The sequence below is a fragment of the Cornus florida genome, unplaced genomic scaffold (genome assembly GCF_030987335.1).
Source record: "Cornus florida cultivar Cherokee Brave unplaced genomic scaffold, ASM3098733v1 CherokeeBrave_3.0.0_Hap2_Chr10, whole genome shotgun sequence".
Lineage (NCBI taxonomy): Eukaryota > Viridiplantae > Streptophyta > Magnoliopsida > Cornales > Cornaceae > Cornus > Cornus florida.
Window position 1 is genome coordinate 1,074,417 of NW_026775580.1, and position 25,773 is coordinate 1,100,189.

The 25,773-nt window shown below is 36.3% G+C and overlaps 1 protein-coding gene across 3 annotated transcripts; it reads left to right on the top strand.

The window, feature by feature from the left end:
• The first annotated feature begins 266 nt into the window (after positions 1-266).
• On the top strand, positions 267-9,149 carry LOC132279386 (uncharacterized). 3 transcript variants are annotated; one of them, XR_009471314.1, is made up of 4 exons: positions 267-629; positions 3,894-4,094; positions 7,037-7,173; positions 8,882-9,149. XR_009471314.1 is itself a non-coding variant. In XM_059781343.1 (3 exons), the coding sequence occupies exons 1-3, from the start codon at positions 307-309 to the stop codon at positions 8,928-8,930; spliced, it is 573 nt and encodes a 190-aa protein (XP_059637326.1). In that variant the 5' UTR covers positions 267-306; the 3' UTR covers positions 8,931-9,149. The 3 variants fall into 3 exon arrangements, 2 of the variants coding, with proteins under 2 accessions (XP_059637326.1, XP_059637325.1); XM_059781343.1 differs by lacking the exon at positions 7,037-7,173; XM_059781342.1 differs by lacking the exons at positions 7,037-7,173; positions 8,882-9,149 and adding an exon at positions 4,337-4,842.
• The last annotated feature ends 16,624 nt before the right edge of the window (positions 9,150-25,773 follow it).

Consider the following 25,773-nt stretch of genomic DNA (forward strand, 5'->3'; position numbering starts at 1 on the left):
TTTAAATCCTTGTTACACTTTTGCTAGTAAGATTCAAACACTCGGAACTCTTATTTTAAATTAGAGAGCTCATAATATTTGGACTAATGTGCATTAGTGTTTTAATTCAAATGTTACCGAGTGTGTCAAACGAGAAATTTGAACAAATCTGTTGATAAGGGACCCTGTTGGCTAAAAGATGACAACAGAAATGAGTGGTTGATACTCCGTAATAGATAGAAGTTGAGAAAGGAGGGCCCAATTGCTAGCTATATATACATTATTGTGGAGTGGTTATTGATACCAAAATTTGAAGCAAGATTTGCCATGGCATGGGTTAGTACCACTACCACAACAAATAGTGGTGTAATAGTATTAGTAAATAACAAGTCTGGATTAGCCTCTGCTCCTGATTGTTGTAACAGTAGACCCATTACCAAACAACACTCCAACATATCTTTAATTTCTTCTTCTTCGCGGGTGACAACGAGAAGAAGAGTGTTGATTAGGGCAAGGCTGTCATCCAAAGGAGGACTAGTAATCAGAGCGGCAAAAAACATGAGCACTACCGAGGAGAAATTGGGAATCAAGATCCAAAAAAACCCTCCCGAATCCAAGCTTACCGAGCTCGGCATCAGAAAATGGCCCAAGTTAGTATCTATTTCTCTCTCTCTCTCTCTCTCTCTCTCTCTCTCTCTCTCTCGCTATATATATATATATATATATATAAGGTTGGTTGATTCTTGTGCATTTTGGGATTGATTCAATGTAGTGAGTGATGTTTATCTTGATTGCTCCAAGGGCATCTTAACTTAGAAGAGTTGTAGGTCTATGCTTCGTTTAATAAAAACATTTAACCATGGGTGTCGTTTTCAGAATCAAATTAAATAGAAAATAGTTTTCAAATTATGAACAATAAAATGTTTTCATTTTTTTAATTTCAAATCTGGAAATAAATAAAATGAAAATGATGATTTTTTATTTTATTTTTATATATTTATTGTTTCACATGGTCATTTTCAGTTTTTAATCAATATGAATTTTTGTAAAGGATGGTAACCATTTATTATAAGGTTTTGAAACAATATGATTTACTCAAGATGGTATAAACCAGTAAAGGATCCTTGGCTTTCAAGTTGTTTCACTCCTTAGAGGGCAAGCATTTCTTGATATGCAGAAATGATTTCTGTTTTCAGCATATATATATATATATATATATATATATATATATATATAATAGAAATTTCTGCTCCTAGGAACTTGTTTTGAAGGGTAAATTTATTTCTAGGAACAATTTTGGTAACAAGTTTCTTAGCATTGTACCAGACATCTTTTCTGGATAAGTCGTTCATGAGTGAGAGGTCCACAACATTAACTAGGAGAAACTATTCAAATAATGTACAAAATACGAAAAGGAGTTGAGGCAGGCATTCACTTGGATCCAGCTGCAAGACTAGCTCATAAAAGCTTGATTCAACTTTTGATTCACCATCCCTGCATTGTCAAATTATTGAGAATCCCTCTACCTTTGGGTGCACATAGGGGTTTACTAGAGTTGATTCTCACTTTTTATGGATTTTTCAAATTTTTGAGCTTATTAAATTATACTTCACAAGAGGAAACTTAAGCGTAAAGTTTCAGGGTCATGAACTCTGTAGTGAGAACCAAATTGGACACTACTTACCATCATTAACAACTCCTTTTTCATTTAGAAATGGTCCACATATTTATTACCCTCGTTATATTTCTCTTCAAGTTAATATATGATGTTAGAATAGAAATGGTGATTTTGATTTACTTATCAAAAGCAAAAAATAAAAATAAAAACAGAAATGTTGCATCTTAATGTTTTTTTTCCCCTTCTAAATTATAAGTATGTCTAGAATATATTGGACATCCATCTACAAGTAAACTAGGAGTATTGTTATTTAACATGGATGCAAATCCTGTGTAGAAGACAAATGTATCAAAATATACAGCCTAGATGGCCTCACTATATGACTCCAATTCAGCTTCTTCAACATGATTTGCCCTCAGAACAATTAACTAGCTAAACACTTTTAAATAAATAGAAAATGTAGACTTCAAGTTTTGATAACAAATTTGTCAACGTCCTATATGTTAACAAGAACATCAATAGAAAACTTATGCTGCTTACGATAAGAGTTGTGGTAGGAAAAAAATATGGAAGCATGGTTTTGGGTTTAAAAATATATGAAAATTCGAAGATCTAGGATTTTAAAAATTGAAAGAAAGGGTGTCGGGTTGTAGATGAAAGAGGGATTGGAAGTGGTTTTCTCCCTAGAATTGAACTCATGCTCTCACGCTTGACATTCCATGCATTTTACACTGCCCCCTAAATTTGCTGATAGTCTTATCGCCTCCTGGAGTTGAGTACAAGACTTTTCAGTTGTAACCAGAGGTTTTAATTAAACTGACAAAATTTGATCATAGAGAAGAAAAAAGCATAAATAAAACTAACGAGCACTTTTTAAAATTAAAAAATATATATATATATGATCCTATTGTACCCAAAACTTGATTATATAAAGCTTCATATACGATTCAGGAAAAAGAAAATAATATAAAAAAGGGCCCATATGAAATTCCCAATTTGCTACTTTTTATTCTCATGCTTTAAATTAACAGCAAGCAGTTGATATTTGCTACAACTATGTGCCGGATTTACTATGTTTATTCAACCTATGGAGTGCGCATGTACATGTAACAAAGTTGTTTATTTCTCACACAGCTTAGTTCTTTTTGACCAACGAAGTCGAGGACTGATGCTGCGGATGTCCTTATAACCCCCTTACTGCTTCAATTCATCGGCTGAGATTTTTATTTATATTTTCCCATAAGTGAATTCATACTCTGATATTTATTTTTTCCCCTAAGTGAATTCATTCTCGATATTTGTTGCTGCTTTTCTTTGCTTTTCTTTTTTTTTGTTTTTTCATTTGCCTTTTCTTTTGGGGTGTGTTTGAGTTGTTTCTGATGCTGCTGTTGTTTATTGATGTTTCCAAACTTCTGTATTACATTTATGGAAATCTTATTCACCTTGCATCTTTGAGGATTGAATATCATATAAATTAGTATTAGTTTGCTTTGTGTATTGATTGCTTCAACTCAGACAGGTTTTTCTTGCATCTGGAACCTCTGTACCGATCACGGTTAAAAAAAAAAAAAAAAAAAAAAAAATTGAAAAAGGAAAAGAAAACATTTAACAATGTCAGCTTTTGTATTTGGAAAGGAAAAGGCTCTTCTATGCTGATCATGGTCTTTAAAAGTAGTAGGTTAAGATAAATTTTTTATTTATTTATTTATTTTTTTGCAAGAAACTATCTACTTGACACCTTAAATGTCCTTGATTAGGTTCCATATCCACTTGTGAAGACTGTGACAGCATTTTATATAAGCACATCGATCATCTAGATTTTTTAAATGAAACATCATAATGGAATATATAGTAATATTCAGCTCCGCAAATGGATTTACCACCACTTACCTCAATGTCATCTTCTTTGTTGGTGGAACTGGCTCTTCCTTTTACGCTTTGTTGGACCAGTTAGGGAAAAATATTTGATTCCCAGTCTCCAACGTTTTCATATTTGACATTTTAGGAAAGATGTTTTTATGGTCTTGTCTTTGGGAGGAAGGAAATTGGAGAAACAGTATTTACTAGAATCGTAATGGGTAAGAAACTGTGACTGCAAATAATTATCAGATGCATTGTGATCACACATACACATACTGAAAAAGAAGGGAAACAGGTGCTGCCAGAGATGCACACACGATGAATCCATGCCTACATCTCAAATCGTGGATTCTTGGACTCGTTTTGTTCCTTTTCATGTAATTGCATATAGCCATGGTTGTGTTAACGTGTCTGATATTCTATTTTTGATGAATAGGTGGGGATGCCCTCCAAGCAAATTCCCATGGACGTACACTTCCAAAGAGACATGCTACCTGCTCGAGGGAAAAGTGAAGGTTTACCCTGATGGGTCTGATGAGGCTGTCGAGATCGGTGCTGGTGATCTCGTGGTGTTTCCAAAAGGAATGAGTTGCACTTGGGATGTTTCTGAAGCTGTGGACAAGCACTATAACTTCGAGTAAGCTACCTCGCATAATTAAGTTATATGCCAACATCGACATGCTCTGTACTACTAAGTACACTTATTAAATTAAATTAGCCTTTTGGCTCTATCCGGTGGATTAAGTCTATGTTCTGTACCTTTCGGAAAAAGATAAAAAATAAAAATAAAAATAAAAAGGTTCTATATGTTCTGCGCGCTACTCTAGTATTGGTCTTGTTTGGAGTTCAACAATCTATTTGAGTGGTTGTAATTCTCAGATTCATGATGAAGCTTAGCTATTCAAATCTCATGCGGACCAATGATGGCGATGATGGAGCTTGAAGGTCAATATCATGGGGTACTATAACTTCGAGTAAGCTACCTCGCATAATTAAGTTATATGCCAACATCGACAAGCTCTGTGTACTACTAAGTACACTTATTAAATTAGCCTTTTGGCTCTATCCGGTGGATGTAAGTCTATGTTCTGTACCTTTCGGAAAAAGATAAAAAATAAAAATAAAAATAAAAAGGTTCTATATGTTCTGTGCGCTACTCTAGTATTGGTCTTGTTTGGAGGTCAACAATCTATTTGAGTGGTTGTAATTCTCAGATTCATGATGAAGCTTAGCTACTCAAATCCCATGCGGACCAATGATGGCGATGATGGAGCTTGAAGGTCAATATCATGGGGTAGTATAGGTGATTGTATGCGTAGACTTGAATGTAAAGAAATACATTTGAATAGCTCAATTCGAATACGATCCATTTAATAATTATGTAAGGAATTTTTAACACTAACTTAATTTGTTTATTAAACAGTTAGTAATCTGTTTAATAACTTATTTACAAAAATAAAATATTATATTATTTAAATTATTAATAATACTTAATTAAACAACAAATAGTAGAAAAATTTAAGTTTAAATTCAAATAAATTAAAAAATAATCTATAATCTACAAAGAATAAAATATAAGACACAAGTTTAGATAGTTATTTTAGAATTTAAATAGAAATTTATTTATGACATGTACAGTTAAAAGGGTTATACGGATTGAATCCTTCAAACCAAACTTGATACGATTAACTAAATGAATTAATCGTGTTAACCCGTTTATGACCCAAACTCGTTTGAGGTCAACTCAAATCTGCTTAATTCGTGTTGTGTTCAAATCGTGTTGGCGAGTCATGTCAAACTTTGTCACGTAAGAATTTTCATAAAATGTAGAGACGTATGTAGATCTCATTATAGACGTGTATGAGCAAATAGTTGCATTTTGAAAGTAATGACTTACAAATGTCAATGGTATGACCTAGACAACCGTTTATGCTATGTTTTAAGGAAATACTGACAGTGATACAGTTTTTAGAAATAGGAGAGAGAGAGACAATGCCCACGTCTAACAATAAACATCGTCTATGAGCTAGTTCTACAAATTCAAATCCTCACTAGAGGTTAGGCACGAATCTCTGAAGGGCTCAGTGGGTGTGGACGCCCCCACTGAATTTTTTTATTATTACATTTTATACCCTTAAATTTATATTTTTTTGCATTTATACCTATAAAATTTTAAAATTACCCCTATTAAAATTATGAAAAAACCCTTCTATATAAATTTGCACCCCCTCATATAAATTCTTAGATCCGTCTCTGCTAGAGGTTGTTTATGGCCACATTAAAAAAAGAGATGTGGTTGTTATACAACATTTTAAAACTAGAGGAGATTTATTGTACTAAGGCCTAATAACAATAATAAAATGAGAAAGAATAACATGACAAAGATACTGAGCAATTTGAGATAGCCTCTAATTGGAATTAACTTTTTTTTGCTGGCTAGAACTTATCTTGTAATGACCTAGTCATTTTCCTTCCTTTTCTTTTTCTCAGATTTTCACGGAGATTTATTTTATTTTATTTTAAATTTTTTTTTTTTCGTATCTTTCTCTTTCTGAGTTCAGTTTCTCGTCAATTAGTGTTGTTTCGGGTGCGAATGATTTTCGAGACTCTTTTTTTGGGATTGACAACTTCCTTTGAGGACTGCGTCATTTTCACATTTTCATTTTTTCGACACTATTCACTTTTCGTCCTTTTCCCTATTTGTCCTTTCCCCTTTCGTCAATTTCTTGACATAACCTCACTTTTTGTATTTGGAATTGGTTTTTGACTTTACGTATCTTCATTCTAAGTGGTTTCCATGAAATATGTATCTTTACTTTTGCAGTAAAGTACTCTGGTTGCTTCCGGTGTCCATAAGGGTATGAATGCATAGTTTTTCAGATTCTTTTTCTTTTCTTGGGGTGTTTTTCATAAATATCTTTTGAAGATATTTTATTTTAAGAGTTTTTAAGAAAATATTTTTGGAAGATATTTTTATTTTGGGTCATTAGTGCAGTTTTCACTTTTTGGAGGGGCCATTATGCAATTAATGAAAGTTTATTACAAAAATACCTTATTTTGAGCCTGGATCCTCGTACAGAATTCATTTTCATTTTTCTTCGAGTCGTGTACTCTTAAGATCACCTTTTGGTCGTTTTCCCCCGGTTTTAGGGTTTCTGGCCCCAGTTGCTACTGAACTAATTCGGGGCATATCTCTCTTTCGGAACTCGGTTTTCGATGCCGTTTCTTCCGTTATTCATCTTTTCTCATTTTGGTTCTTTTTTGTTCATAGAGTTTTGTCATTTGAGCGTGTCTGCTCAACTTCCATTTTTCGGGACCTTGCGGGACCCTCTCGGGGCACCTTTAGGGTTTTGTTATAAATAAGGTTATAAAATTAAAAAGTCATCTCCCCTCTCTTCATGGACGTCCAGCAGCATCCATGGCAGTCCAAAGGGGGCTTCCACCTTTCTTCTCTCAAGTAAACCTTCTTCCCTTGTGTAAAAAGTCGTAGTGCTTTTCTGTTTAATGCTTGTCTTAATGAAGCGCATCTTTCCCCCTTATTAGAATCCATTTCTGACCACTTTTGAGTTCGGGTTTCAGGTTCGGATTTGGATTTTCATGGTACCTCAAAGGTTAAAATTGTTCCTCTCGTTGTCCCCGGCATAATCCCGCGGTATCGTCGGATTCGGAGCACTTTTCTTTTGGTGGGGATTTGAGATTTTTTATCTCAAATGGAGGTAGGGGGTGTTATAGGTTATTATTTTTGTTGTCTTGCATGCTATTGATGCTTATACAACTTGTATGCATACTTTTGTTCATAATTTAGAATTTAATTTAATTATTTTTTATGTTTAAGATTTAATTCTCATGATGATATTCAACTTAGAATTAAATTGTGGCATGTTAGAAAATTAGGTTTTGGTATGTTATTTAACATATATTAAATTGGGATTAATTGAATAAGAATTGCATTTTTTATTTAATAATTATCTTTTGTGAAAGTTTAATTCTTATGGTCGTACCTTACATGGAATTAACTTGTGATAGGCTATTAAATTAAGTCTTGGCATGCTCTTTAACATACTTTAATTTTGGAGCATTTGGATGAGTATGAAAATTTAGATATTTTAATTAAAAGAATTAATTAAAATCGATTTAAGGGTCCTATTTGCTTAATTGAGTTTTAAACTTGATATTTGAAATGACTATGACTTGTTTACTAGCATATATATTAATTTGGGACCATTTGAAGTTGCTTTAGAAGTTAAAGATTTAATTATCATGATTTAATTAAATTCTACTTTGTTGTTTCATTGGCCTAATTAAGATTTTGAATGGATGTATGTAATGACCATGCAATGTTATTTAACATGTGTTAATTAGGGGTCATTTGATTGAGATTTGAAATTTAAAAAAATTAATTAGTTTATTTATTTAATTTTCGTTTCTATAGCGTTAATGATTTAATCATGTGTTTGACATTGGTTATATGTTTAAATCATATTTTGGATTTGCATTAGATTCATGAGTTTATGTTTTCAATGTTGAAATATATTGCCATAGTGTGTAATGAATCGCATACTAAAGATTCGACATTTGTCATGCCATAATAGTTGTGGACTTAATGTATGTATTATATGTGTTTCCAAATTTGATTGTGCATGGTAATAGTTGATTATCTTGTATATACATGTTGATATATACGTTGTTGCATAACTTGTTGATTTTGGAAACTTGGGGATGTCGTTATTTAACTACGGCTAAGACATGGTTCTAGTACGGGGGATTGTCCCTCTATAGTCTAGTGCACACATAAGGAGGTTACCCATGGGCTAGTAACCCTAAAGTAACTATGGTGTCGGTCTGATCCGGCGTGATGTCCAAGTATCCACCTTGTTTGATTTCACTTTTCATTTCAAGTTAATAGCTAGATGATATCGTAACTTGTTGTTCCTTAATTGATTTCCTATTTTGAGTTTCAAGATGTTAATTTTGAGAAATCATGTTTTATGCGTTGTATTGGAAGTTCCAATGTTGGTTAAATTGCATCGATATTGTTATTTGTGTTTTGATGTTCAAATATAGCTTAGGAACAATCCTATAGATTCATTTAGAATATAGACGTTAGGTGGCATGATCCACTTTAGTTGTTTTTGTGTTTTAGATTTCAAGTTGAGGACTTTGAGAATCTATATCTTGTTACTTTGTATAACATGCTTCCATGTTGTTAAATTGCATGAATGATGTGATTTATGTTAGAAATGATCTAAGGTAGCTTAGGATGCCCCCTTAGTCTCATATTGACATAGATGTTAGGTGGCATGAGCCCCTTTGACTTGTTTCACCTTAAGGTGATAATTTTGTAAAATGTTAGGTCAATGCATGCTCATTTCCTACGAGCAGCTTTTTGTTTCTCATCCCAAAGTTACTGGGGATTTGTTTCAGGTATGAAGACTTGGTTCATGATACTCATCATACTTTGGATGACTTGTAGCATTTAAGTTTCTATTTCATGCAAATGTTAGCATGAAATGTCATTTTGTAGCCTTATATGTCTAAACTTGTATCTTTGATTCCATATATGTAATGTGTACATAATTGCATCTTTTACGATGTATTTGACTTATGTGAGATGAGGTCGGAGGCCAATGACATTTATATTACATCTTATGTAATTCTTGATTTCATGAAATGTTATGAAAATATTGAAAAATGACAAGTCATTGCTTCACCATGTTTGCATCGGGTGTCGGAATTCTATTTTTATTTTTCATAGGGTCTTATTAATCATGTTTGAAGTGTGGCCAAGGTCAAACGGTAATTTGAAATCATTTGTTAATTTTGGTTTTCAAATTTTCCATTTCTTGTTCATTTTTATCATTTTTGGCTGTCGGGGGGTCGGATTTGGAGTCGGGGTTTCTCGGGAGTCGTGGACCATTCCTGCCCACTTAAAATCATTTATTACACTTGCGTGCACATTTGTTTCAACCCAGAAATGCATTTAGGGTCAAATGTATACTTGGTGCAAAGTTACATATTTTGAGTTTTAAGCCCTTATTTATCTAGGGGCATTTTGGCCATTTTATAGTGTGTTTTTTTTTTTATTTTCTCCCACGATGCTAGGTAAAAAATTTGATTTCGGGAGGGGTTTCTTCTTCGTGTTTTTTTAGAAAAATTCGTTTGATAGCCCCTTTTTGATCTCAGATGTGGACAGTTACTGTAGCATTTTTTTGGGCCCTCTTGACCTTTTCTGATATAGGGGTATTTTAGGTATTTCACAGTGAGTTTTTTGAGTTTTCTTCTGCGCAATTGGGTAGAAAACTCAAATTTAGGGGAGGTTTCTTCTTTCTGTTTTTCCAGAAAAAGTCGTTTCAGACCTCATTTCGGTTCTCAGTTCTGGCTGAGCCTTTTTTTCTTCCCCTAGCATGTCAGGATGCTCGCGGGGTGCTCGTCTCGACATCGTGACATCGATTCTTATTTTCGCTCGTTCTCCTTCGTTCGGACTCCAAATCGAGTGAACTTTTTTTTTAAACTTGACTAATTTTTCGCTATCTTTTCAACGGTGTGCTCGGTTGCACCTGGATCTTCTTGAAAAATTACCAGTTTACCCTTTTAGCCTTACGTGCTCGTTTTTCTTCGTCATGTCGTTTCTCCTTCGTCCGAACTTCGAATCATGTGATTCTTGAGTCCATCTTGATTAGTTTTTCGTTGTCTTTCCAGTGGTGTGCTCGGTGGCACCCGAATTCATATTTTTAAAGAATTACCATTTTGCCCCTAGGGGCTTGTTTGTCATATTTATGATCTTTTGCTTCCGCGTCAGTTCTCATTGAGTTCCACGACCTCATGGAAGGTTACTTTGACTTCTTAGAGTCTTGTTTTCTATTTTCGCTTCCGCATTCAGATCCGTTTTCGGGTCAATCTTTGGTTCATCAGAGGACGCACTGGCTTGGAAAACCAGGGCCGTCACACATCTAAATCTTCTAGGGTAAACTAAAATGATCTATTTTGAGGTTTGACCTAATTGCAAATAAATATTAGGTTTGTAATTTTTTTTGCAATGTGTACCACTGAGGTTTACCCGATTTTGCAAAGACCTCTCCTTTGTACAAAAATTAGTACTTTTTTTGTTAGAAAATTGGTTTAAAGTGACCAAAATGCCTTTCAACAATGTAAAAAGACCTTATTACACTTATTGTGTCATCAAATTAGAAAAAAATATTGTTTAAAAAGACAAAATTACCCTCATTTTCTCTCTCCATTCACCCACCAATCAGGTAAATGGAATTACAGAGAGTTATTCTAACTAATTTATGCTTACCCCAAAAAAATATAAAAAAATACCACATGAAATGTGACGGCCCATGTTTTCAAAACCCGTTACGTCAGCGAGTGACCAGAAACTGACCCGATAACGGATCCCAAATCCGAAAGTAAATGAAGAAATAAAGTCTCTAGAGATGAACATCACCCCTAAGAGGCCAAAGTGACATTCCATGAAGTCACGGAGTTCAAAGAGAATAAGCGTGGAAGCTAGAGTTTAAAATGAACTAGGTATGACCCTAAGGGTAAAATTGTCATTTCACACTAAAATGGGTGCTACTGTGCACACCATTGGATAGACAACGAAAAATCGATAAGACTAGACTCAAGAATCACTTGATTCGGAGTCCGGATGAATAAGCTATGACTAAAACAAAATCAGGTGTCAAGGCTGCCAAAAAAAGAACCTAGAACGTGCATTGCAGGTGGTCGCCAAGGGCTACGGGCGCCCGCCAAGGCCAACACTGTGGGCGGACGCCAAATCCTGTGGGCGCCCGCCAAATTGCAGAATTGCTGCCAAGGTGATGAAAAAGGGGCTCGGGATGGTTTTTAAAACACCTAAATTGAAAATGCGATGATAAAATACGCCCATAAGGTCTCCCGAAGTCCCGAAATGGTCAGTTCGGTTTTCGAAAAAAAGTCGATGTATAGTAACCCTGCTCTAAATTTTTTTTTAAAAAAGGTTTTTTGTTTTGGCTTAAAAAATGTTGGTTTTTAAGGCCAAAGATGAACATTTTTGGAAAAATGTTGTGAAGCAACCCCCCTTAAAATCATATTTCTAATCTACTATGGTCCAAACCGCAATTGGAAAACAAAGCGAAATAACAAAAATGCCCCCAACATAATGTAATGTCACAGAAGCTAAAACATGTTGTAACTTGTATACATTCAAATACATTATATGAATGACCTTTGGCCCCATTACATATACTTAAGGAAGCATCAAAATAGTGTATTTAGGTACATATTACATATCCTAAATGAAAGGAACATGTCTCAAACAAGTTGTACACATTACATCTTTGAAAAATATCTAGACATGCTAACACTTGCATGCTCAAATTTACACAAAAGGTATCTAATGATACTCAAGCCAACTAGGGATGTTGTGCATCCCAAAAGAGAGTCTCCTTACCTGAAAAGACCCAAATCAACGAGGGCGAGTAAATGAATTACTCAGTCGGATAATGTGCATACGTATAACCTAAAGTTTAAATGGTTTGCAAGTATAATATAAACCGATACATATGGATTATGCCACTTAACGTCTATGTTCAATATGGAGCTAAGGGATCATCCTAAGCTACCTTTATGACAATTCAGTTACTATTTTAAAGAATGAAACAAATTAGAACTTCCAATGCCAACAACAAGTTATAATGATTTATTGCCATCAACTTGAAAAGAAAATGCGAAATCAAGCAATATGGATATACTTAGACATCAGTCGGATAAAACTGAATGAATAATAGTTATTTTAGGTTACTAGCCCGCCGGGAACTACCCTAGTGCACACGAGTGGGGAGAACTCATATCTCCCGCATTAGAGCCATACTCTAACCTTAGTCAATATAACGACGTCCCAAGTTTCCAAAATCAATAAGTTATACAACAAGTATACTAAGTATACAATGTACTTAACCAATTATAATGCATAACCAAACATGAGTTCACACAATTCATGCCTTAAGTCTTTGTCTACAATGGCAATTTCAACATCAACCTCAAATTGTGTATTAAGTCAAGCCACTACTATATTGTCAACAAATGAAATTCCATTTCATGTGAATATACCATAAGCTTCTAAATCATGGTTTAAATGACAATACAATGTCAATTGCATAATTAAATCATTTGCACAATTACTAGAATCTTCATAAGCACATAAATAGAAATCCTTAAATTATAAGTCATCACCACATAAATTGACATTATCACAAGGTAAATATCATATACAAACCTTAAAGAATGATAAACCCTAAGTCAATTTCATGTTATACCCATCTACATACAACCCTAAAATTTGTAATTAACATGTAAGCAAAGTATACCAACTCCAAAAACATATAAAACACTAAGGGTATAAACATAAAGCATTCCCTACCTTGCTAGAGTAAAAAAATCTTTAGAATCCAAGTAAAGATGAAGCAATGGAGATTCCAAGAACAAGGCCTTAACAGTAGAGCTCCAAGGATGACGAAAGCCTTCTATGGTGAGGTGAAAAAGTGAGGGGAATGTGTATGAAATCAAGGTCCAAACTATGTATCAATGGTGGTGGCTAGAGAAGATGTGAGGAAGAAGAAGAAGTTGGTGGAGAAAGTTATTATTTTCCAATAACTTAGGGCTATACACACACATTACACTATGCTAGCATAACCTCTCTCACACATACACCTTATGACGGCCCAAGTTTTGTAAACCCGGTGCGTCAGCGATGACTAAAAGATGACCCGATAACGGATCCAAAATGCAGAAGCAAAAGCTGAAATGACAGTCTCTAGAAATACAATGCATCTCTAAGACACCAATGTGACCCTCAATGAGGTCACGGAACCTGAAGAAAATAAATGCGGAAGCGACGTTTCAAAAATGGACAAGAATGGGGCAAAATGGTCATTTTCAAGATGAAAATAGGTGTTACCATGCACACCATTGGAAAGATAATGAAAAATTAATAAACTTAGACTCAAAAATCACTTGATTCGGAGTCCGGACAAGGAAGATATGGCTAATGGAAGAAAAAGGGGTAAAAAAGTCAAAAGGAGTCAACCCTAGGCCATTTAACCGGTTAAGAGACCTTTCTAACCGGTTAGGAGGCAAAAACAAAAAGTTCATAATTCCACTCAAGCACACGTAACCGGTTACGAGATCCTCCACCCGTACACTTGACCCGTACACTTGTACCACAGTTCAACAAAAACCTGACAGCAAGGGTTTTTTTGGGAAAAAAGGGGTTTTTGAGGGCCAAGATGACATTTTCTGAAAAAATACAAAGTAGAAATCCTCCCCCCCCCCCCCCCCCCCCCCGCTCCCCCCAAAATCGAGTTTTCTACTCAAAGACATGAACAAAAATGAAAAAAATACACTGTAAAATACCCAAAATGCCCCTGGATCAGAATAGGGTAAAACTAAAAAAAAATGCAACTTTAAGTATTTATTTTATCAAGAATGGTGTTATGTGCCAAATTGAACATGTACGCATATGTAATATGATAAATTAGATGTACTACAATGGCCTATGGTCTCATTACAATATATTTACAAAATTTGACCAACCAAACCTCCAATTTTCACAAATTAGGCTACAACGGCACATGAAATCTTTAAAGTTAATGGCCCTTGGCCTCATGTCATACATACAAACTAAGTTTCACAAAGGGTACTTAAATACACATTACACATCAAGAAGCCACCTTAGCTTGCAAATTACCATACATCCATGGTATACAAAATATAATATCCAAAAGCATGCTAAACAAGTGTATGTCAATATACAAAAATGCTTCAAATTGCTCATGAGCCTCTAAGGATGATGAGCATCCAAAAACATTGTCTCCTTACCTGTAAAATAATCCACACTACTAGGGTGAGTAATTAAGTTACTCGTATGAGAAGCATATACGTATACCCTAAAGTCTCAATATCATTGCAAGATCAATATAGACGAATACAAGGGAGCATTCCACTTAATGTCTATGTTCAAGGTGTTCTAAGGGGTTATTTTAAGATAACTTAAATGATTCTATAACAATGCAATAACAATATCAATGTACTTAACAACATCAACTCGTAAATAACGGAAATCACAAGTCACCATTAAACATTGGTTGCCAACTTGGAATTGAATGCGAAATCAATTAGTGGAAAACTTGGACATCAAATCTCGGATAGAGCCAAGACCTAAACGGTTATTCTGGGCACTAACCCACTGGGAATACCACCCCGTGCGCATTATAATGTAGAGAGCTCTCTATCTCCCGTACTAGAGCCAAACTCTAGCCATGTCATTTGTAACAATGTCCCAAGAGGATCCAAAATATATTAAGTTCAAAACTTATATTCCATAATTTAAGGCATGTAAACCACCTTCCATGCACAAGTATTTTGAAACCACACAAACCATGTCTTAGGGTTCCAAGTCTAGAATGACATAATAAATCACAAATTTTCATTATAATAGAATGTACAAAACAATATCACTAACTTATCAATTTAAATCATGCCTTAACAATAAGCTTTATCTTCTAAATCTTAACATTTTAGCAATAAGCTCCTAAGATAATTACAACTAGTAATTAATAAGAGTATAGAATTATCATCACAATATTTATAGCAATTCAAGTTAACAAGACTTGCATATAACATTAATAATTCTACTAGAGTTCTATATCACTACCACATGTAAAGATACTAGAATTTAACATACTACAAAATCATGTAATTCTTCTACACAAGGTATATACATATTAAAAATGCTTAAATTAATAAACCTTAAGTCAAAAGTGAGGGTTTCCTATAATATGCAATACTACAATTCTAAAAGCATGTACACAATATATATTAAACCCAAAAGGATTATAAAACACTTAAAATATAAACATACTACCACCCATACCCCAATAGAGAATTGAATTTCTATAATCCAAAGTAATCAAGCACAAAATGGATAAAAAGTCTAGGGTTTATGAAGAGGAGAGTGAGAGGAAACTTTTATCTCCCAAGGTTTATGGTCTAAGGTGAATGGAAGGAGGCCAAAAATGAAGTTAAAGCTCTAAACCAAGCTTTTCCTTCAACGGTGGTTAGGATAGGGTTTTGAGAATAACTGAAATGAAAAAGATGAAGTGAAAAATGGTGAGTGGAGGATCTAGTATTCTTCCACTCACTATGTGCTCTTACACTACCTCTCTCACACACACAATGCAAGACTAAATTATGAGCATACACTTGTCACAAATCCAAGGCTCCTTCCTAGGCTTAATCTCAAGCCTATAGTTGTCAACCATTTAACCTAACAAGTGCACCAATCCTAGGCCAACAAGTGGGTGAATCTCCACCCTCCAAATGTCACAAGATCATGCTTCCAAGTCTCTCCACCCTAATACCAACAAGTGGCTCCATGAGAATGTGACACTTGTCACACTTTCCAAAAATTACAAAAAGATCCTTTTCCAAAATAATTTCCAAATTAAATTCTGAAATGGTCCCCAAAATGAAAAATAATTATTTTACATAATTACACTAAAATCTCAAAATCAAAAATATGTACAGAATAGTATGCATCCATGCCTTTTACAAAAAAGTAAGCAACTAGTATGTATTTTCTACAAAAGTAAAAATTCAATAATCATGTAAATCAAATATCATGGATGTATGCAAAGCCGGAATCAAATTCGAGCACAAAAAGTGAGGTTATGCAAGGAAAAACGATAAACGGGAAAAAACACGAAATAGGGAAAAGGACGAAAAAAGAAATCTCCGAAAAAAGAAAGGAAGGAAAATGACTGGGTCATTACAACTTTCTATCCTTAAAAGGATTTTGTCCCCGAAATCAAGCCGTACCTGAAAGAGAGAAAAATTGGGATACCGAGAGCGAACCTCCTGTTCGAGCTCCCAGGTAGCCTCATCAACACTGTGATGTCTCCACAAAACCTTAACCAATGGAATGGTCTTTGTCCACAAGACCTGCTCCCGTGAATCAAGAATCTAGATTGGACCCTCCTCGTAGGTCACGTTCTCATCAATAACAACATCTGTCCACCATAAAACATGCGATGGATCCGGCTCGTATTTTCTCAACATAGAGACATGGAAGATGTCGTGAACCCTGTCTAGGTCTGGCGGCAACGCCAAATGATAAGCAATTTCACCGACGCGCTCCAAAATCTGAAATGGTCCAATGAACCTAGGAGACAACTCGCTCGTCCGCTGAAATCTCAGAAGTCCCATTCGTGGAGAAATCTTGAGAAAGACGTGGTCCCCTCCCTCAAAAGACAAAGATCTCCTCCTCCTATCAGCATAACTCTTCTGGTTACTCTGAGCTGTAGCCAACCGCTAGCGAATCAACTTAATCTTCTCTGTAGTCTCAAAGACAATATCGGGACCTAAGGCGACAGCATCACCTTTTTCGGTCCAACAAACTAGAGATCTGCAAGGTCTGACATACAACGCCTCAAAAGGTGACATGCCAATATTTGTCTAGTAACTATTGTTATAGGCAAACTCAACCAAGGGTAAGTAGTCTTCCCAACTATCCCCAAAATCTAAGATGCAAGCTCGTAGCATATCCTCTAATATCTGAATGGTACGCTCTGACTGGCCATCAGTCTGAGGATGGAATGCCGTGCTGAAATGAAGCCCCGTATCAAGAGCCTCCTAAAAACTTTGCCAAAAGTGAGACGTTAATCTAGAATCCCTATCTGAAACAATAGATACTGGAACCCCGTGAAGCCTAACAATCTGCCTCACATACAATCCACTAAGTCTCTTTACATCATCTGTCACTGCCATAGGCAAAAAGTGAGCCGTCTTAGTCAAGCTGTCAATAATGACCCAAACGGCATCATTCCCTGTCTTGGATCTCGGAAGTCCCATCACGAAATCCATAGTGATGTGCTCCCACTTTTACTCTGCCACTGCTAGTGGTTATAACAACCTTGCCGGTCTTTGATGCTCTACCTTCGCTTGTTGATAAGTAAGGCATTTAACCACGAACTAAGAAACATCCCGTTTCATGCCTTTCCACCAAAACTGTCTTCGCAAATTATGATACATCTTTGTACCACCAGAATGAACTATAAGTCGAGAATGGGGAAAATCCTAAAGAACTATGTCACGACAAGACAAAGTAACAAACATCTTCCCTCTGTACCTGAGACCACTGTCTAAATGCAAGGTCTAACCCTATACATTCTCACCGCCTAAAATCTGAACATAGATGGACTTCATCTCCCCATCCTCCTGCTGTGCTCCAATAACTCTGCTAACAAGAGCCGATTGAGCCACAAGGCTAAACAAAATAGTCGGTGAAATATCCTCATACGACTGCAAACCAAAATCTGCAAGCTTTTCTAGCATCTTCCATCTGTGAATAGAAATGCTAGAAAGAGTACTCCGTGACTTCCTAATCAATGCATCGGCCACCACATTAGCCTTTCCCGGATGATACTACAACTCAAAGTCATAATCCTCCATGAACTCAACCCATGTGTGCTATCTCAAATTCAAATCCTTCTGAGATAAGAGATATTTGAGACTCTTGTGATTAGAGAAAACCTCAAACTTCTCCTTATACAAATAATGTCTCCACCCTTTCAGGGAAAAGATCACCGCTGCCAACTCTAAATCATGTGTCAGATAGTTCAACTCGTGAGTCTTCAACTGTCGAGACCCATAAGCTACTACCCATTTAGTCTGCATTAGAACAAAATCCAAACCTTTTCGCGAAGCACCACAATAGACTACATAACCCAAACCACGTTCAGGTATGATCAAAACTAGAGCTGATGTCAATTTGACCTTCAACTCCTGAAAAATGTAACTACAAGCCTCATTCCATATGAACTTAACTCCCTTGCGAGTAAGTCGAGTCATAGGTGCCGCTAGACGAGAGAAATCTCGAACAAATCTCCTGCAATAGCCGGTTAGGCCAAGAAAGCTCTGAACTTCAAACACTATCTTCGAATGTTCCCAATCCATCACAGACTCAATCTTCGACAGATCTACTGCAACACCGCCCCTGACACATCATGTCCAAGGAACTTCACCTCTGGTAGGCAAAATTCACACTTCTCGAACTTGGCATACAATCGGTTATCCTTAAGGATCTGCAAAACTGCTCTCAAGTGATACTCATATTCTTCTTTTGAAGCTGAGTACACGAGAATGTGATTAATGAACACCACCACGAATTTGTCAAGATAGTCACTAAATACACGGTTCATCAAATCCATAAAAGTTAGTGGAGCATTGGTCAAACCAAATGGCATCACCAGAAACTCATAATGGCCATACTATGTATGAAAAGCGGTCTTGGATATATCCTCATCCTTAACCTCAACTTATAGTAACCTGATCTCAAATTGATCTTCAAAAAGCATGTCACTCCTTTCAACTGATCAAACAAGTCATCAATCCTAAGCAAAGGATACCTGTTCTTGATCGTAGCATGATTTAACTAATTGATGTAAAGTCTCAAAGACCCATCCCTCTTCTTCACAAAAAGAACCGGTGCTCCCCATGGTGAAATACTAGGACGAATAAAGCCCTTAGCTTTCAAATCATTTAACTGACCTTTCATCTCATTAAGCTCTACCAGTGCCATACAGTACGGTGCCATAGAGATAGGTGCTGTACCGGGAATGACATCAATGGCAAAAATAACTTCCCTTAAAGGAGGTAACTATGTCAGTTCCTCTAGAAAGACATCAACAAAATCCTCAACAATTGCCGGAAGAACACAGCACAAACTGCTATCCTTGTCAACTAGCAAACTAGCCAAGTAGAATCTGTGGCGACTCCAATCACCAATGTTGAAAATAATCACCGGGTGGGAATCGCTTCGATCTCCCACAAAATGGAAACAATCTCCCTTGGGAGTGTAAACGGACACCTTCCCCGTGGAAGTAATCGATTGTAGCCTGAAAGAAAGACAACCAATCCATCCCGAGAATGACGTTAAAGCCCGTTATGTCGAGAACAATGAAATTGAACTCTAAGGTCCGCCCAGCTATCTCAATAGCACAACCCCGACAAACACAATCCAAGGACACTAGACCCCCAACTAGTGTGTCAATACAGGGAAGATTATCCCAAAGTGTGAATTCCAGACCCAATGAATGTGCAAATGATGCTAAAATGAAAGAATGTGATGCACCCATGTCAACAAGAACCCATGCCCAAGAACTGAAAACTGGAAAGATACCTCGAACTGAAGAGGTCCCTGCAGAAGCATCTGCCTGTGGAAAAGCATAGGCTCGCCCCTTAGCCCTTGAGCCTTGTTGTGAACTGCCATGATAGCCTGACTGATGTGAAGAAGCAGTAGGTGTAGAGCCCCTGGCTAGATTATTGCCAACTAGTGCCACTGGCTATGGTGCCTGAGGAACTCTGAAACCAGACTGAACCACTGCAGACTGTGTCGGTACCATCTGTGAATCTGTGCCACTACGTGGCTTATTTAACAACTTTGGACAATCCTTCTTGAGATGTCCTAGTTGCTTACAATAGAAGCAACTCCCTGCTCTGCTCTCGTAGAAACTAATGTCTGAGTGGCCTATGGTCGAAGTTGTGGGCAGCGAGGCTTGATGTACCTCGGCTACTGACAATGGTAACAAACCATACCCTGGGCTGATCCCGAAGATACAGGAACTGTAGGTGTAGAACGAATCTGCTGCAATACCCCATGTGAGTGTGTACTGTTCCCTGCCTTAGCCTTCTTCAACTGACTTCTGGAAGATGATGGATTGTCTCCGCGAGGCTGCTTGTGTGAACCCCTGATCCGTAACTGATCTTGTTCCTCTGCCTCAGCTAGCATAGCCCTTTGGACCACTTCTCTGTAAGTCCTCAAATCAAGAATTGAGACCCGTGGCCTGATGTCAAGATGTAGCCCATCCTGAAACTTCATTGCCCTAGCTTTATCTATAGCCACCATATCCTCGGTAAAACGAGAGAGAGAAGTAAATCATGTCTTATACTTAATGACACTCATAGTGCCCTGATAAAGACTTGTGAATTGTATCCTCATCTCCCGCCTCACAGCCCTAGGAAAGAAGTGCTCGAAGAATAAATCTCTAAACTCATTCTAAGTCATCAACTCGACATTGTGGACATTGGTCATAGACTTCCACTAGATATCTGCATCTCCCATAAACATAGAGTCTGTCAGAGAAATCCTCAACCTGTCCGTGGGTATCGCCATACTATCCAGCTTGCGAACCATAAGGTCTAACCAAGCTTTTGAGACTAGTGGATCTGAACTCCTTGCAAATGGATCAATTTTAACCCTCTATAGTCGCATGAAATACTCCATCGCCTCTTTGACTATCGGTGCCGGTGCCAGAATCTGTATCCCTATCACCTGCCTGCGTATCAATTCCTATAGGGATTTAGCGATCCCCTGATTGATTCCCTGAGCCACCCGCTCCTCGTAAGTCGGTGCCCGCAGCGGATTAGCATCCATGCCACGAACTAGAATCCTAAGCCTTCTAAGACCCCTCGTAAGCTCAGTGAAGACTCTCCACGCGTGACAACCATGATGCGAGATATATGAAAGGAAAGAGGTTAACAATAACATAAGTTATATGACCGAATGTAACTCATACTATGAATGCACAAAACACGAAGCAAGACAAGGTATGCAACATACGATCATGCTAAAGCAATCAAAGAAAGCTATTTAAACAATTAAGCACTTAAGCAAAAAAGCATATATGTCAATCAAAGATGCTTTTAAACATATAAGCATATAAGCATAAGGACATGTCATAATACCAAACGTGTTATCAAGAAACACTTAAATATGATATAATGCCAAAACATGTTATCAAAGGCATGTGAAAATATCAAAGTAGATCAACAAAAGCATGATATGCATCCAAAATCCGTCGTCCTACGGTATTCAAACCTAAGAGCTCTGATACCACTTGTGACGGCCCAAGTTTTGTAAACTCGGTGTGTCAGCGATGACCAAAAGATGACCCGATAACGGATCCGAAATGTAGAAACGAAAGGTGAAACAATGGTCTCTAGAGATATAATGTATCTCTAAGACACCAATGTGAACCTCAATGAGGTCGCGGAACACAAAGAAAATAAATGCCGAAACGACGTTTCAAAAACGGACAAGAATGAGCCTAGGGGCAAAATGGTCATTTTCAAGATGAAAGTAGATGCTACTGTGCACACCATTGGAAAGACAACGAAATATTAATAAACTTAGACTCAAGAATCACTTGATTTATAGTCCGGACGAAGAAGATATGACTAACGAAAGAAAAAGGGGTAAAAAAGTCAAAAGGAGTCAACCTTACGCCATCTAACCAGTTAGGAGACCTTTCTAACCTGTTAGGAGGCAAAAATAGAAAGTTCTTAATTCTGCCCAAGCACACATAACCAGTTACGAGATCCTCCACCCATACACTTGACCCGTACACTTATACTACAGTTCAACAAAAACCTGGCAGCAAGGGTTTTTCGAAAAGAAAAACGGGTTTTTGAGGGCCAAGATGACATTTTATGGAAAAACACAAAGAAGAACCCCCCCCCCCCCCCCCCCCCAAATTGAGTTTTCTACCCGGCAACGCAGATGAAAATGAAAAAAACACAAAGTGAAATACCTGAAATGCCCTTGGATTAGAATAGGGTAAAACTAAAAAAAAATGCAACTTTAAGTATTCATTTCATCAAGAATGGTGTTGTGTGCCAAATTGAACATATACGCATATGTAATATGATGAAGTAGATGTGCTACAATGGCCTATGGCCTCATTACAATATATTTACAAAATTTGACCAACTAAACCTCAAATTTTCATAAAATATGCTACAACGGCAATACTTGAGTTTTAAAGAAAGTATACATGAAATCTTTAAAGTTAATGGCCCTTGGCCTCATGTCATACATACAAAGTAAGCTTCACAAAGAGTACTTAAATACACATTACACATCAAGAAGCCACCTTAGCTTGCACATTACCATACATCCATGGTATACAAAATATAACATCCAAAAGTAAAGCATGCTAAACAAGTGCATGTCAATATACAAAAATGCTTCAAATTGCTTATGAGCCTCTAAGGATGATGAGCATCCAAAAACATTGTCTCCTTACCTATAAAATAACCTACATTTGTAACAATGTCCCAAGAGGATCCAAAATATATCAAGTTCAAAACTTTTATACCATAATTTAAGGCATGTAAACCATCTTCCATGCACAAGTATTTTGAAACCACACAAACCATGTCTTAGGGTTCTAAGTCTAGAATGGCATAATAAATGACAAGTTCTCATTTTGATATAATGTACAAAACAATATCACTAACTTATCAATTTAAATCATGCCTCAACAATAAGCTTTATCTTCTAAATCTTAACATTTTAGCAATAAGCTCCTAAGATAATTACAAATAGTAATCAATAAGAGTATAGAATTATCATCACAATATTTATAGCAATTCTAGTTAACAAGACTTGCATATAATTTTAATAATTCTACTAGAGTTCTACATCACTACCACATTTAAAGATACTAGAATTTAGCATACTACAAAATCATGTAATTCTCCTACACAAGTTATATACATATTATATATTCTTAAATTAATAAACCCTATGTCAAAAGTGAGGGTTTCCTATAATATGCAATACTATAATTCTAAAAGCATGCACATAATATATATTAAACCTCAAAGGATTATAAAACACTTAAAATATAAACATACTACCACCCCTACCTCAATAGAGAATTGAATCTCTATAATCCAAAGCAACCAAGCACAAAATGTATAAAAAGTCCAGGGTTTATGAAGAGAAGAGTGAGAGGAAACTTTTATCTCCCAAGGTTTATAGTCTAAGGTGACTGGAAAAAGTCCAAAAATGAAGTCAAAGCTCTAAACCAAGCTTTTCCTTCAATGGTGGCTAGGTTAGGGTTTTGAGAATAAGTGAAATGAAAAAGATGAAGTGAAAAATGGTGAGTGGAGGATCTAGTATTCCTCCACTCACTATGTGTTCTTACACTACCTCTCTCACACACATAATGCAAGACTAAATTATGAGCCTACACTTGTCACAAATCTAAGGCTCCTTCCTAGGCTTCATCTCAAGCCTACACTTGTCAACCATCTAAGCTAACAACTGCACCAATCCTAGGCTGACAAGTGGGTGAATCTCCACCCTCCATTGTCATAAGATTATGCTTCCAAGTCTCTCCACCCCAATGCCAACAAGTGGCTCCATGAGAATGTGACAAGTGTCACACTTTCCAAAAATTGCAAAAAGTTTCTTTTCTAAAATATCTTCCAAATTAAATTGCAAAATGGTCCCCAAGACAAAAAATAATTATTTTACATAATTACACTAAAACCCCAAAATAAAGAATATTTACAAAAAAGTATGCATCCATGCCTTTTACGGAAAAGTAAGCAACTAGAATGTATTTTCTACAAAAGTAAAAATTCAATAATCATGGAAATCAAATATCATGGATGCATGCAAAGCCGGAATCAAATCCGAGCACAAAAAGTGAGGTTATGCAAGGAAAAAAGATAAATGGGAAAAAGACGAAATAAGGAAAAGGACAAAAAAAATCTCCGAAAAAAGAAAGGAAGGAAAATGACCGGGTCATTACACGTCTAATCTTCACTGTCCACTTGTCATGATCTCACACACCCTCACAAGACTTCATTCTAGGCTTACACTTGTCATAATCTTAGGCCTCCTTACATGACCATATCGAAGCCCTATACTTGCCCTCATCCCAAGCCAATAAATGTACCAATCATAGGCCACCAAGTGAGTGAATCTTCACCCTACACATGTCACCATCCAATAGCTTCTCACAAGGGTAAATCTCAAGCCTACTGTCATCCTTCTAAGCCTCTAAGTGATTCACCCAAAAGATGACAAGTGTCCCCAAGGAAAGTGTGACACTTGTCACATATTTCCAAAAATTGTAACTTAGTCCTTCTCCTAAATATCTCAAATAATAATTACAAAAAGGTCCCTAAGACTAAAATATCCCAAAAACTTAATCACACAAAGCACCCCAAAAAGTGAAAATGTTTTCGAAGAAACTATGCATCCATACCCCTATGAAAAAAAGTAAACAAGCAAGCACGCTTTCTACAAAAGTAAAGATACGCATTTCATGGAAATCAAATAACGTAAATGCACGTGAAGTTAGAAATCAATCCAAGCTCAAACCCTACCTCGGGTCTCCAAAACCCTAAGGTTATGCGAAAAGAAATGACATACAAATAAATAACGGAAGAAAAAAAAAATCATTGGAAAAGGAGAAAAATGACAGGGTCATTACATGAAATCAAAGAGATTTCTTCCCAAAAAAAAAATCAAAGATTCCTGATAAAGATTGAAACTGATTATCTAAAGAGACTAGAGATCAAGAGACCCAAAATAAAGATTGAGAATTATCAACAAAGAGACCTATTTGTATATGTATACTTATATATTAAATATTTATATATATTTGGAATGCAGGTATTATACATATATACTAAATCTTTCCAAAATCAATTAAGGATAATAATCCAAAATCTAGAACCCAAAAACCAAACCCTAGAAAATGTCATTGTGGGAGTGCTTGTGGCAGTGGCCGTGGCTGATGAGCGCTGAAAAGTGCGCATTTAAACCCCTTAAGCTTAGGTATTCTAGGACCTTTATCTATATTACTTTTCCGTTTTAGACTAATTTCATGTTATTACCCTTTTCAGGCGCTTATCCCCAAAATAAGTTAATTTAGCCAAATAAGAGCCTAAAAGAAGCAATCTCAAGTTGAATGGAAGAAAAGAGCAAAGTGGAAGCAGAATGAAGCAAGGTGTGGAAAATCAACAAGTTTGATCGATCCAACATTCCTTTGATCGATCAGAGAAAGATTGATCTAGATATTTCAAGATGGATCCAAGCCTTTGTCCTTATCTAAAAGATCTCATCATCTTCGATCGATCGAAAATATTCAATCCTATCCTCACCTAGCACCCCACCTACCACTTTTGTCTCTTTTCCAAAATATCCCAAAATATCTAAGAGATTTGTCTTTATTCAAAAAGGCACCGCCAAGGATGATTGATCTCTGCAGTATTCGATGGATCTCAGCAATGTTTGATCGATCTCAAGACAGTTCGATCGATCGAACCTCCTCAAGTCCGAAAAAAAATAAGTTCCAGCTCATTAAAAGTTGGCTCATGGTGCAATCAATTCAAGGACCATAGTGCACGAATCCAGACCATTGGGTGTGACACTTGAGCCTCCTATATAAGGATTGAGCCTTTTTTACATCATAGAT

Coding starts and splice junctions, on each gene's coding strand:
- LOC132279386 (XM_059781342.1), top strand. CDS start 307: ATGGCATGGGTTAGTACCACTACCACAACAAATAGTGGTGTAATAGTA. Junction 630..3,893: donor GGCATCAGAAAATGGCCCAA/GTTAGTATCTAT, acceptor TTTGATGAATAG/GTGGGGATGCCCTCCAAGCA. Junction 4,095..4,336: donor GACAAGCACTATAACTTCGA/GTAAGCTACCTC, acceptor TGTAATTCTCAG/ATTCATGATGAAGCTTAGCT.